This window comes from Sinocyclocheilus anshuiensis, unplaced genomic scaffold, assembly GCF_001515605.1.
Source record: "Sinocyclocheilus anshuiensis isolate Anshui unplaced genomic scaffold, SAMN03320099.WGS_v1.1 scaffold18, whole genome shotgun sequence".
Taxonomy (NCBI): domain Eukaryota; kingdom Metazoa; phylum Chordata; class Actinopteri; order Cypriniformes; family Cyprinidae; genus Sinocyclocheilus; species Sinocyclocheilus anshuiensis.
The window spans coordinates 1,456,928-1,469,418 of NW_015546047.1; the positions used below are offsets into that span (position 1 = coordinate 1,456,928).

The 12,491-nt window shown below is 37.5% G+C and overlaps 1 protein-coding gene across 1 annotated transcript in view; it reads left to right on the top strand.

The window, feature by feature from the left end:
* Positions 1–554: 554 nt before the first annotated feature.
* The window catches only part of LOC107699002 (double-stranded RNA-specific editase 1-like), a gene marked incomplete at both ends in the record, with an annotated part of 180,496 nt that continues 168,559 nt past the window's right edge, over positions 555–12,491 (top strand). The window contains one exon of the mRNA XM_016500138.1: positions 555–680. Within this exon, the coding sequence (XP_016355624.1) occupies positions 555–680 (126 nt within the window). The remainder of the gene's footprint in view (positions 681–12,491) is intronic.

A 12,491-nucleotide genomic window follows, 5' to 3' on the forward strand; every position in this document is an offset into this window, starting at 1 on the left:
ATTAAAAGCATCTGTTGTAGAATGAATAATACAGGTCAAGAGTTCCAGAGGAATAATCTCCCTAATGACTGAATGCCAGCCTTTGATGGAGGGAGGCTTATCACTGATCCATGACATCAGTAGATTAAAAATGAATGTCAAGTAAAGATATGGAATATGTTTCTTGCATGTCTCAAGAATCAGAGCACTGCTCACAAAGTGTGGGAACTCAGTATAAAACTAACATAAATGTTTTAGTAGACTGCAACCCTGTAATAGCTGCGGCCAAGCCAACTGATCATCATCACTTTGTCGTTTACAGATATAATTAATTAAACATAACAAATTTGCATTTTTATCTTACAAATGTAATCAACCGTTGTGTTTACAGCCAATCTGTTTCGCTTTGGTGTCCTCCGCCAATCAAAATCGTCGCTTGGGTTCAGCCTCCTGCCCTGACTGACGGATTGTGGGCGGTCCCTGCACTGCTTCAGCCAATCACGGCGTGCTTCTTTAACCACGTTGCGCGCTACGGACTGGCGAACCCGCGAGAGTATTCTAGGCCGCTTGTGTGATCAAACAGATCCATTCCGTTCTTGGGGAACATCATCGAGATTAGACGTGGGCTCTCAACTTTATTCCAGTGGCGGACGGGGGTCCTTTGCATCTGTATTGAGGTGCCGATAGCCGCATTCACGCCCGTGAGTATTGACGTATTTCCACGCTTGTGTTATATTTAGACACGGGATATTTTGCGCGTGTTCCCGCTGTGTTTATGTAACGCAAACGGATTTTTTTTTCTATATGAAAGCTCCTCAGAGCCTGACGCTAGTTGTTCGTCTGGTTATTTGACAGGGGTAAAAGCAGAACTGTTCTATTAGTAGATGTTAACCCGCCCCCGCTGTTTTTTAACGTTAGGTGCGTAATTACGCGCCTGTAGTGTGAAACTAATAATGAACGCGATGCATCGCTGCAGCTCTGATTGGAAGCGGGGCAAGCGAGCGTGTCTTAATGCAGTTCCACAGTCCACAATGGAAACGCGCACGATGGATGGAGAAATAACCGCGCTTAACCAGGCTGTGCGGAATAACGCTGGTGAAATTGCTTGTTCGAGTCCGACGCGATGTTTTCAGTCAAGTGCATTTAGACTGCAACTTCCAAATATCTCTGTCGTGAAAAGTGTTCGTGTGACTGTGGCAGAAATTAATGCATTCATTCACATGTCTAAATTTGGTCAAGGCAAATCGCACCTTCCACCCGTATGCATATAATTTGCATTACAAAGATAATTCTGTCATCGTCTACCTAGTCGTTTGACTTTTTTCCCTATGCAACAAATGAGTTATCAAAACGTCAAAGCTGCTCCATGCATTCATTAAAGATGTAAAGGCTACTACAACAAAGTAACACTAATATATTGTGTTACCATATAATGTTGTTTGGCTGTTGTTATTAGAGGTCGACCGATAGTGGATTTTGCCGATACCGATAGCTAGGTTGGACCACACTGGCCGATACCGATTAATTAACCAATAGTTTTAAAATTGATACTGAACAAAAACTAAAATAGTGCTTTATTAACAAAAACAGTACTGAACCATACTAGTAGTAGTATGATGACAAGCAGAGCATTATATCACAGTTCAAAATTAACAATAATAAAAACTGGGGAGAATACATGAATCTTCTATACACCTCTAGGAACACTATGTCATACCAAGCCACAAAATGTCACAGGTAGAAGCATTTATGCAGTTAAGGTATGGTGTCCATATACGATTAAAAGCATCTGTTGTAGAATGAATAATACAGGTCAAGAGTTCCAGAGGAATAATCTCCCTAATGACTGAATGCCAGCCTTTGATGGAGGGAGGCTTATCACTGATCCATGACATCAGTAGATTAAAAATGAATGTCAAGTAAAGATATGGAATATGTTTCTTGCATGTCTCAAGAATCAGAGCACTGCTCACAAAGTGTGGGAACTCAGTATAAAACTAACATAAATGTTTTAGTAGACTGCAACCCTGTAATAGCTGCGGCCAAGCCAACTGATCATCATCACTTTGTCGTTTACAGATATAATTAATTAAACATAACAAATTTGCATTTTTATCTTACAAATGTAATCAACCGTTGTGTTTACAGCCAATCTGTTTCGCTTTGGTGTCCTCCGCCAATCAAAATCGTCGCTTGGGTTCAGCCTCCTGCCCTGACTGACGGATTGTGGGCGGTCCCTGCACTGCTTCAGCCAATCACGGCGTGCTTCTTTAACCACGTTGCGCGCTACGGACTGGCGAACCCGCGAGAGTATTCTAGGCCGCTTGTGTGATCAAACAGATCCATTCCGTTCTTGGGGAACATCATCGAGATTAGACGTGGGCTCTCAACTTTATTCCAGTGGCGGACGGGGGTCTTTTGTATCTGTATTGAGGTGCCGATAGCCGCATTCACGCCCGTGAGTATTGACGTATTTCCACGCTTGTGTTATATTTAGACACGGGATATTTTGCGCGTGTTCCCGCTGTGTTTATGTAACGCAAACGGATTTTTTTTTCTATATGAAAGCTCCTCAGAGCCTGACGCTAGTTGTTCGTCTGGTTATTTGACAGGGGTAAAAGCAGAACTGTTCTATTAGTAGATGTTAACCCGCCCCCGCTGTTGGTAACGTTAGGTGCGTAATTACGCGCCTGTAGTGTGAAACTAATAATGAACGCGATGCATCGCTGCAGCTCTGATTGGAAGCGGGGCAAGCGAGCGTGTCTTAATGCAGTTCCACAGTCCACAATGGAAACGCGCACGATGGATGGAGAAATAACCGCGCTTAACCAGGCTGTGCGGAATAACGCTGGTGAAATTGCTTGTTCGAGTCCGACGCGATGTTTTCAGTCAAGTGCATTTAGACTGCAACTTCCAAATATCTCTGTCGTGAAAAGTGTTCGTGTGACTGTGGCAGAAATTAATGCATTCATTCACATGTCTAAATTTGGTCAAGGCAAATCGCACCTTCCACCCGTATGCATATAATTTGCATTACAAAGATAATTCTGTCATCGTCTACCTAGTCGTTTGACTTTTTTCCCTATGCAACAAATGAGTTATCAAAACGTCAAAGCTGCTCCATGCATTCATTAAAGATGTAAAGGCTACTACAACAAAGTAACACTAATATATTGTGTTACCATATAATGTTGTTTGGCTGTTGTTATTAGAGGTCGACCGATAGTGGATTTTGCCGATACCGATAGCTAGGTTGGACCACACTGGCCGATACCGATTAATTAACCAATAGTTTTAAAATTGATACTGAACAAAAACTAAAATAGTGCTTTATTAACAAAAACAGTACTGAACCATACTAGTAGTAGTAGTAGTAAAAATAAATAATAGTAATGGTAATGCTCTAACAAGGAACAATACTTACACAGCTTTCATGAATCTTAATGCTACAAATGGACTCTTATTTTAAAGTGTTACCATTTCATTTCAACTGTCATGCTTAAAGATGCACATCTTTAAATATATACACAAAGGCTATAGCATTAAAATTATATGGATATTGTATACTTTCACACTTTAACTGCTTCTATTCTTGAACACTTGATGATTATCTAATCAAAATAAAAGCGCAGCGCTGAGTCTAGGAGAACTCACCGGTATCACACACACTCCGGACGCGTCGCGTTCAACTCGAGCAGCGGTCTAAAACAGTTTATTTAATCACCAAACGGACACAAGTTTACTTCAAGAATGAACAATTTGGCATGGATGAGTTTGAAGTTCGGTGTTTAAAAAAACGGAGCAAACGGAAAGAGAAAGCGCGACCTATATTATAGCTCTATAAATGAAGCACACAGACTTTATTAGAGCCACAGAAAGACAAACGTTTTGCTGAAAATGCACAATACACAATTCATTATGTACATTAACAACGATTCGGGCGCGGCAGGATTTTCTGTCGGCTGCATTTAAATCCGCGTCTGAAGTTTCCCGCTCTGTTCAGCGTGCAGTATCACGTGTCTAAACAAATAGCACGTGCTGTCAGTGATTTCAACCACTAGAGGCCGCTCTCGCACTGTGTAATGACAGCAGACCCTTCTCAGCTGCTCCAGCAATGGACGCGACCCAGAAAACTATCGGCATGGATTTTTGTCAATAACCGATAGTTCCAGCAATCAACTATCGGTGCCGATTAATCGGCAAAACCGATACATCGGTCGACCTCTAGTTGTTATTAATAGTCACCTTCTTTTCAGTCCGTTAGTCATCAAAACGTCAAAGCTGCTCTGTGCCATTTATTGAAGATGCAAGGTGACAGCTGTCAAAAATGCATATATTTTAATTGTATATCTTATTTTAGTTTGAAAAGCCTTATTTCCCTTACACAACTATCTTTGAGTACTCCGAAAGGCACTCTATGAAATATTATTACTAAACAGTAAGTAGTGTTATTTTAATATTAAATATGATGATATTTCACCAACATTATAATACTGTATAACTTATTTTTTTTATTCGATCATTGTATTTATTTACTATATTTATGAACACACTTTTTATTCCCATCGGGACACTTCAGAGTCCCATTAAGTAGATATTTATTTATTCATTCAAAATTACAACAAAAAGAACATATTTTGTATAGCTTAATATTACCACATAGTGTTGTTTGGCTGTTATTATCATTCACTTTTTAGACGATTAGTCATCAAATTCTTGGTAAACACCACAAGTGTATATCAGTGGTGACGGCAGGTGCAGCTTTAGCATATTAAAACCAGCTCACACACAGGTCTTTGTGTGTTTTAAGTCATTTCAGGTTAATTTCAGTTTGGATGTGACCACAAGTTCTGATTTTTGAGTGGGTGATTTGTTGACTTTGTAATTAGTCTGTCCATTTTTACCAGTTCAATGCATTCAGGCGGACAGTGAGTGCACCTGTTATCATAGGTGTGCATTGTTTTATTTTACAGTGTGATCAGCCAATCACATAGATGCTTTGCCTTCTCTTCTGTGACATTTTGCCTGTTTTATGTACTTGCCCACCCATAACAGTTTGTTGTATTTTTTCTTACTTTGGTCGTGTCTTTTCACTAAAGTGAGTCACCAAAGACAGCAGTCATGTTTTAATGCTCCTATATCTCATATTTATATCAGTAGTGCTTGTAAAGTTCAGGGATTGCAGGAGTCGTTTGTCTTAAATCGGAACATAAAGTCCACATTAGATGAACTACTAGTTAGTTTGTAACTAACTCTACTTTATTTGGTTGCACGATTTGTTCTTAATGCAGAACATATTAGTAGGTCATAAGCTCTCCGTAAAGTAATGCATAGTTGCATAATATTATGCTTACCTTCAATTATCCAATAGCAGCCTTCTCATTCATGAGCAGAAGCTGTGTTCTGAAATGCAGCAAATTTCAGTTTTTTTCCTTGATTCGAACTTCTATTACCTTGCGTAACTAAAGTGAAATACAAATATTGATACAAATACAAAAATTGAAATGCAATACTACAAAATCGTGAATAACATTCAGAAACTGTATTGGACATTTAATAAGAATCAATAAATAAATACTCGTGAAAACATAAGAAATGCCATTTATTTATTATGATTGATTTGATATGATTAAACGTGGAGTGATGCACACAGAGGCACTGTGTTTAGGTCAGATTTGTGTTGAGGTGCTGGTAGCAGAGTCATTTATTCACATAATGTTCTCTCTTTTAAAATGTAAACCAGTGTAAATGTCAACATTATCATATATCTAAAGGATTGAAGTCTGTCAAGAAAAACAAGAACCTATTAATGCAATTCAGTTAATCTGCTATTTTATTCCAACCGATACCCTGAAGACTCAAAGCTACTAATAATGACTCAGCTGCACTAATCAGATGTGGAAGGACATTATGAACAGATTATGTGGAAATGAAGTTTGAGTGCATTGGTATTTGACTAGCTGTTCTTATTTGAATGTTAAACTGAATTCAGCACATGTGAGGATTTATACATTATAACTTTTCTCTGACGATGTCTTCGCCACCCAAACTCAGCTGCTTATGTTTGGCCTGTCATCCACCCTGGTTGTTTAAGAAGTGTGTAATCCGTCACATGGCATCACTGCATCCTTGTTAGCAGCTTGTTTTATGGCATTGTCTACATGAGCAGTGCATCAGTTAATACGGTTTCGACCAGCTCATTTACTGTGACGTGGAGAGATTCCTGTGCCGCGATCTGTATTGGTCAGACCGAGATGAGTTTGGCCACAGGGCACACAAAAAGTGCCATTGAGTATTGGGTGTCTCATTTGATGTCAAATTCAGAGTTGAAGGTTAGGCTTAGCTGTGTGTTTGTTCTTCTCTGTGGCACTTTGTAGCGGCAGACGTGTCAGATTGAATTCCATCTCGAGTCAATTGACTTCAATTTGTTCATTGGGCTAAATAAATATGCAGGAAGTAACACGGGTGTTGTAGTTTCATTATTTGAACCACCAATAAAATGATCTGTAGTGAAACCTTTTATGTGCAAGTAGGGCTGGGCTATATATATATTTAGTTTTTAATATTTTATATATATTTTTACTTTATGTTGGATCTTTACTTCTATATGTTTTTGTTATTTTTTTTTGTGTGTAATTTCTCAATTTTAAACCAATGATTCATCATTCAACCAAACATCTTTTTTTGAGTAAATCGAAATAATATAAATGAAATATAAATAAATCTATATTTTTAAAATAATATTCACATTTTATTATGTACATATAATAAATTTTATTATTAAAAATATTTAGATATGTTCTTTGCTATTATTTTGAATTCAATTCAAGTTTATTTGTACTGCACTTTTCACGATACAAATCATTGCAAAGCAACTTTAGAGCAAATTAAGTTTCTACAATATTTAGTGGTAGCTTATCAGTGGTGACTGTCAGTTTATGTACATATGGCAGAAATGTACGGAAAAATCAATTAAAGACGTAATCAAGCAGACGATGAACACTATTAACAGCAATTATTATATGATTCAATCAAACTTATAGCAAAATGTGGTATTCTATTATATATTATTTTATTTATTGTTTTATTATTATGAATAATATATTAATATTTTCATACATGCAAAATGCAGTGTGGAAAATTCTCGAATGGTAGCACTTCATTTGCATTCCAATAAATCAGTTTGAAGACAGTTTGAAACTTTCCAATTTGAATGTTAAATTAAATGTATTGAATTTAATTTTTACTACATTTTAAGTTCTCTTAATTCTCATAGTCACTTGATAAGGAAGCAACAAAGAATTTCTTTAGGAAACAAGGTTGACTAAAAAGCATATTTAAAGGGCACCTATTATGCCCCTTTTTACAAGATGTAATGTTGGTCTTGGGTGTCCCCAGAATGTGTCTGTGAAGTTTCAGCCCAAAATACCCAGCAGATCATTTATTATAACAGCTGGAAAATGTAGTTTTTGGGGTGTGTCTAAAAAAGAGCTGATTTGGAATGTATCGCTTTTAATGCAAATGAGCTGCATATTCCCGCCCCGTCTCCAGAAGAGGCGTAGCGTATACGTCTCTCTGCATTGCATATCTACAGCAATAAACAGCCGGTAGAAGCAGCATAACTGAGAGCGAGAGAACCGGTGTTTAGCCTAAATGCACTGAAAGTGGGATGAAACAGCGCGCTTACAGATGTCACGCCGCGCTGACCTGTCATCGGTGCGGATCAATTGACCGAGCCGCATGACCGCGCTACCGAACGAATCTCACGCTATGAACGACACAAACTAATCTCACAAGCGCGGCAATTCTCGAATGGTAGCACTTCATTTGCATTCCAATAAATCAGTTTGAAGACAGTTTGAAACTTTCCAATTTGAATGTTAAATTAAATGTATTGAATTTAATTTTTACTACATTTTAAGTTCTCTTAATTCTCATAGTCACTTGATAAGGAAGCAACAAAGAATTTCTTTAGGAAACAAGGTTGACTAAAAAGCATATTTAAAGGGCACCTATTATGCCCCTTTTTACAAGATGTAATGTTGGTCTTGGGTGTCCCCAGAATGTGTCTGTGAAGTTTCAGCCCAAAATACCCAGCAGATCATTTATTATAACAGCTGGAAAATGTAGTTTTTGGGGTGTGTCTAAAAAAGAGCTGATTTGGAATGTATCGCTTTTAATGCAAATGAGCTGCATATTCCCGCCCCGTCTCCAGAAGAGGCGTAGCGTATACGTCTCTCTGCATTGCATATCTACAGCAATAAACAGCCGGTAGAAGCAGCATAACTGAGAGCGAGAGAACCGGTGTTTAGCCTAAATGCACTGAAAGTGGGATGAAACAGCGCGCTTACAGATGTCACGCCGCGCTGACCTGTCATCGGTGCGGATCAATTGACCGAGCCGCATGACCGCGCTACCGAACGAATCTCACGCTATGAACGACACAAACTAATCTCACAAGCGCGGCACTGATTAGTTAAAAAATGCTTAATGTACGCACACAAATACAGTTAAAACGCCAAGCATTATAACGACATTACATTCACAAAGGAGTCTGGAGTGATGCACGTATTTAGGTAGATTTTGAGGCAATGAAGACTTTTATGTTCAGTCTTACATCCAAACACAGAGCATCGGGATTGCTTGCGAGACATTGTTGACGTTCCAGCTGCTCGAGCGTGGAGAAAATGGAGGACAGTGTACAACCGCTGAGGGCGGAAACTATAGCAATGCAGGGCTGTCAATCAACCTCTGTGGCCCGGCCCTATGCAATGTGACATCACACTGCATGAGAATCAAAACGGCAGGCCTAGTGAGACTGACTTGGTTTAAAGGGGATTTAAAAAATGAGGAGTGGGTGGATTTTTATCATTGTAGGGTAGTTGTGTTCACACACTGCCAACACACATTTATGTCCAAACACCATGTAAAAGTGGATTTTGCATAATAGGTGCCCTTTAAGTCACTGTGATATTCATGATGTTGCTTATTCATCACAAATATTATATTATTCCTCACAAATATTATATTATTCATCACAAATAAGTTTAAAAAAAAAAACCTTTTTTTTTTTATGTCGCCCAGCCCTGTGTGCAAGTACCCTATATTCTGGACTGTTCCTGTTGTATATCTTGGACAGTTAGTCAGGTGAAAACTACCAGCACTGATTACTAGTTAGTCCAGAGGGAAGACTGAATAATGAGCATCAGCGGCAGTAAATACAGTAAGTTATTGTATGGTGTGATGCTCATAAATAATGGAGCTTTGTGTGTCACAGTATGAAAGCCGCAGCTCTATTCATGTCCTTACTCTACCCCAGTCTTGAGCCATGTGTTCATAATATCTGCATAATTAATACTCCAAATAAATAAGGATATTTCAAGTGGTGAATATGGAGGAGGAAAACAAACCACAGTGGAATTTAGCTGAAATCTGAAGAAAGGGCTACACTGAGTTGAGCCTGTGTTTCTGATATATTGTTACCATATCCCCAAGCTAAACTGCATCTGGACTTGTTAAATTTCTGAAATGTATCTCAAAATATACTGATAAAGATATTTTTTGTTGTTCTGTTTGTTGTGATTTCCATATTGAGGTGTGCTGCTAAGTTTCAAAATACAAGGAGTTTATCTGTTGACATGGATGTGCAGAAGTGCACACTGGAGAGAAAAAAAAAACTGGTGTAGGATTAAAAAAAAAAAAAAAATTCACTTAGAAATTGCTATTAAGATATTACAAATAATTAAACATGACATTTTGAAGTAAGAAGGCTCAAACATAATTTTCTTGTAAAACGCATGCCAATAATATTTCTTTGTTTACGGTTTTGTGACTGATAATTGATAATACAACAGCATGTTTTCCCACTCAATTTCACATTTTAAACCCAAATTCAGTAACACACACACGACCTCTATTTATTTATTTATTTGAAATGGTTTTATGAATTCGATTTGGTCAAACGTCAACTCATCAACTACCAACTTAGCAATTAGTGTGAATTGATTAGTTTATGTAGGCTTTTGAAGAATATTTTCTTTTAGTTTTGATATTTTGAGAGGTTGTGCTTTAAATCTCCCACGTCAACAGTCCAATTGAATTTTTTAAAGCTAGTTTGACAAAAGGAAAAAGAAAACTAATTGTTTTCAATGATGCCAATGATTTTTTTTTTAATGTTTGTAGTATGCAGTATTTTCTATCACACTTAACTAACACTTTTAACAGTTTTTATTTATTTATTTATAGACCTTTAAATCTGTTTTTGTTTTGAAAGTCAGTTATTGACATTTCTTTAACGATTTTTCTTTTTGCAGTGGCACTGCTGTTCTCCATAATAAATTACCAAAATTCCCATCCCTATTATTTATATTTAATACTACTTAATACTGGTTCACAAATTTAAATAGTAAGACCATTTTTGTTTCTCTTTGGGTTGATTTTGGCTGAACACCAAAGCCTTTAAATGACCAAACAAGTCTTTGCTGCAGTATTTTGTTTGATGGTTTTTGCCTTTGCTGTTAAATTCAGCCTCACTGTTAAGTTTTCATTGCTTTTTCTCTCTTTTTTGCTTTGTTCTGTGTTAATATTTGGAAAGTGTGACTCAAAGTTGTGTTAAAGCTGTGAGTAAAGTTTTAAGAGTAGATTTATTGGACTGGAAGTATTGGCCCTTCGGTCAGAGGCGGGGGGTTGGGTGCTTCTTTAGGCTGACTAATTGGGCAGCAGCATGGCCAATGGAAACGGAGGAGCGGGATGCAGGGTTTTTGTCATGGGCCTGGTGATGAAACCGAGGCTAACATGGCTGGGACATCCTGAAAGCTTCCCAGAGGGCACATCATTGCCGCCCCATCTCCTCGTCACAAAATCTGGACGGTGCAGAACCTGCAGGTTTGCAGCGATTACTCATGCTGAATAAGTTTGTATGCTGAAACCACGGTTGCGTAATTCCTTTTAGAACAAGAGCAAGGCCTTAAGAAAGTACACCAATCACATCAGCTGCACATAGAAGGGCTGGGGCACGGCCAGCATACATTTTGTAACCTGTTTCATAACTTCTTATACAAAAGGAATCAACCATTAGTGAAGAGGGGGAAATGGCATCACACATATGACAATGTCTGAATCTGTGAAGCATGTCGGATGACGTCTCAGAACCCCCGTAGCAGGACAATGCCAGTGCTCAAAGGTCGCCCTTGTACTGCACAGATGTTTGAGCACAAGCACAACACACACCTCAGGAGGCATTTTCCAGCATTTAACATGGTTGTGCATCATCCAGATTTATAATGCAGAGTCACTGAATGTCTAAATGCTTGCTCCAGTTGGTTCCAAATGCTTTTCACCAGTGCTGCAGCTTCCAGCCAGCCTACATAAATAGATTGAATTTTTTTTACATTTTTTTTATGACTGATACAGAGTATTTTATTTTTAAATGGCTGACATTATTTTTTTCTTATTTATGCAAAATATCTTTGCATTTGTTATTTATTATTATTATGTCTAGCTGTTATGACCCAATATTGCATTATTATTTATGTAATATTATTATTATTATTATACCTGAATTATCTGTTAATTTTATTATTATTATTGTTATGGAACAACTTTGTATTATTATTATTATTATTATTATTATTATTATTAATGCTATTATGTTTTATGCAAAGTGGTTTGTTTTAAGCTGTCTAACCATTAGGTTTAAAATGTTAAAATTAAATAAAAATATTATTTATTGCTTGTAATATGCAAAATAACTGTATTAATATTAATAATATTAATATTAATAATATTTAGTTATTATTTATTTAGTCATTTAGCAGATGCTTTTATCCAAAGCGACTTACAAATTAATAGTAAATGTATCCAAAGTTGTTATGCAATCAATTTTAGTTAAGTTAATATCATATATAAATTAAATAATAATATAATATCAATTATTATTATTATTATTATTATTAAATGTATCCAACGTTGTTTTGCAGTCTTTTATTGCGCAGTACTGTAATGATGTTGTTGGCCACTGTTGCAATATTATGAGTAGATCATTGGCCATTTTTGCCGTCCATCATAAGTACAGTCATGTGTCTTGGCTTGCACTTTACTTAGCCAAACATTTATTTCTTAGTTCTCATTTATTCATCTTCTCACCTTTGTTTATAGCTTGTGATTTGGTCTTTCTCATTGCATTCATCTGAGATGAAGCATTCAGATCAGGAGATAAAGCAGCCCTCAAAACAGCAAGAGCCAATCTGTCCTGTGGCATCAAAAATGCAAAACGGTCATATGCTCAAAAAATCAACAATCAATTCACAGACAGCAGAGACACACGGAGCCTGTGGCAAGCCATTCAGACCATCACTGACTACAAGCCCCCGCCACAGGCCTGTGATAATAACACATCCCTCCCGGATACACTCAACCACTTTTATTCACGGTTTGAAATGCAGAATGACACACCTGCACAAAAACTGCCCATACCTCCCAACGACCAGGCGCTCTGTCTGTCTCCAGCCAAT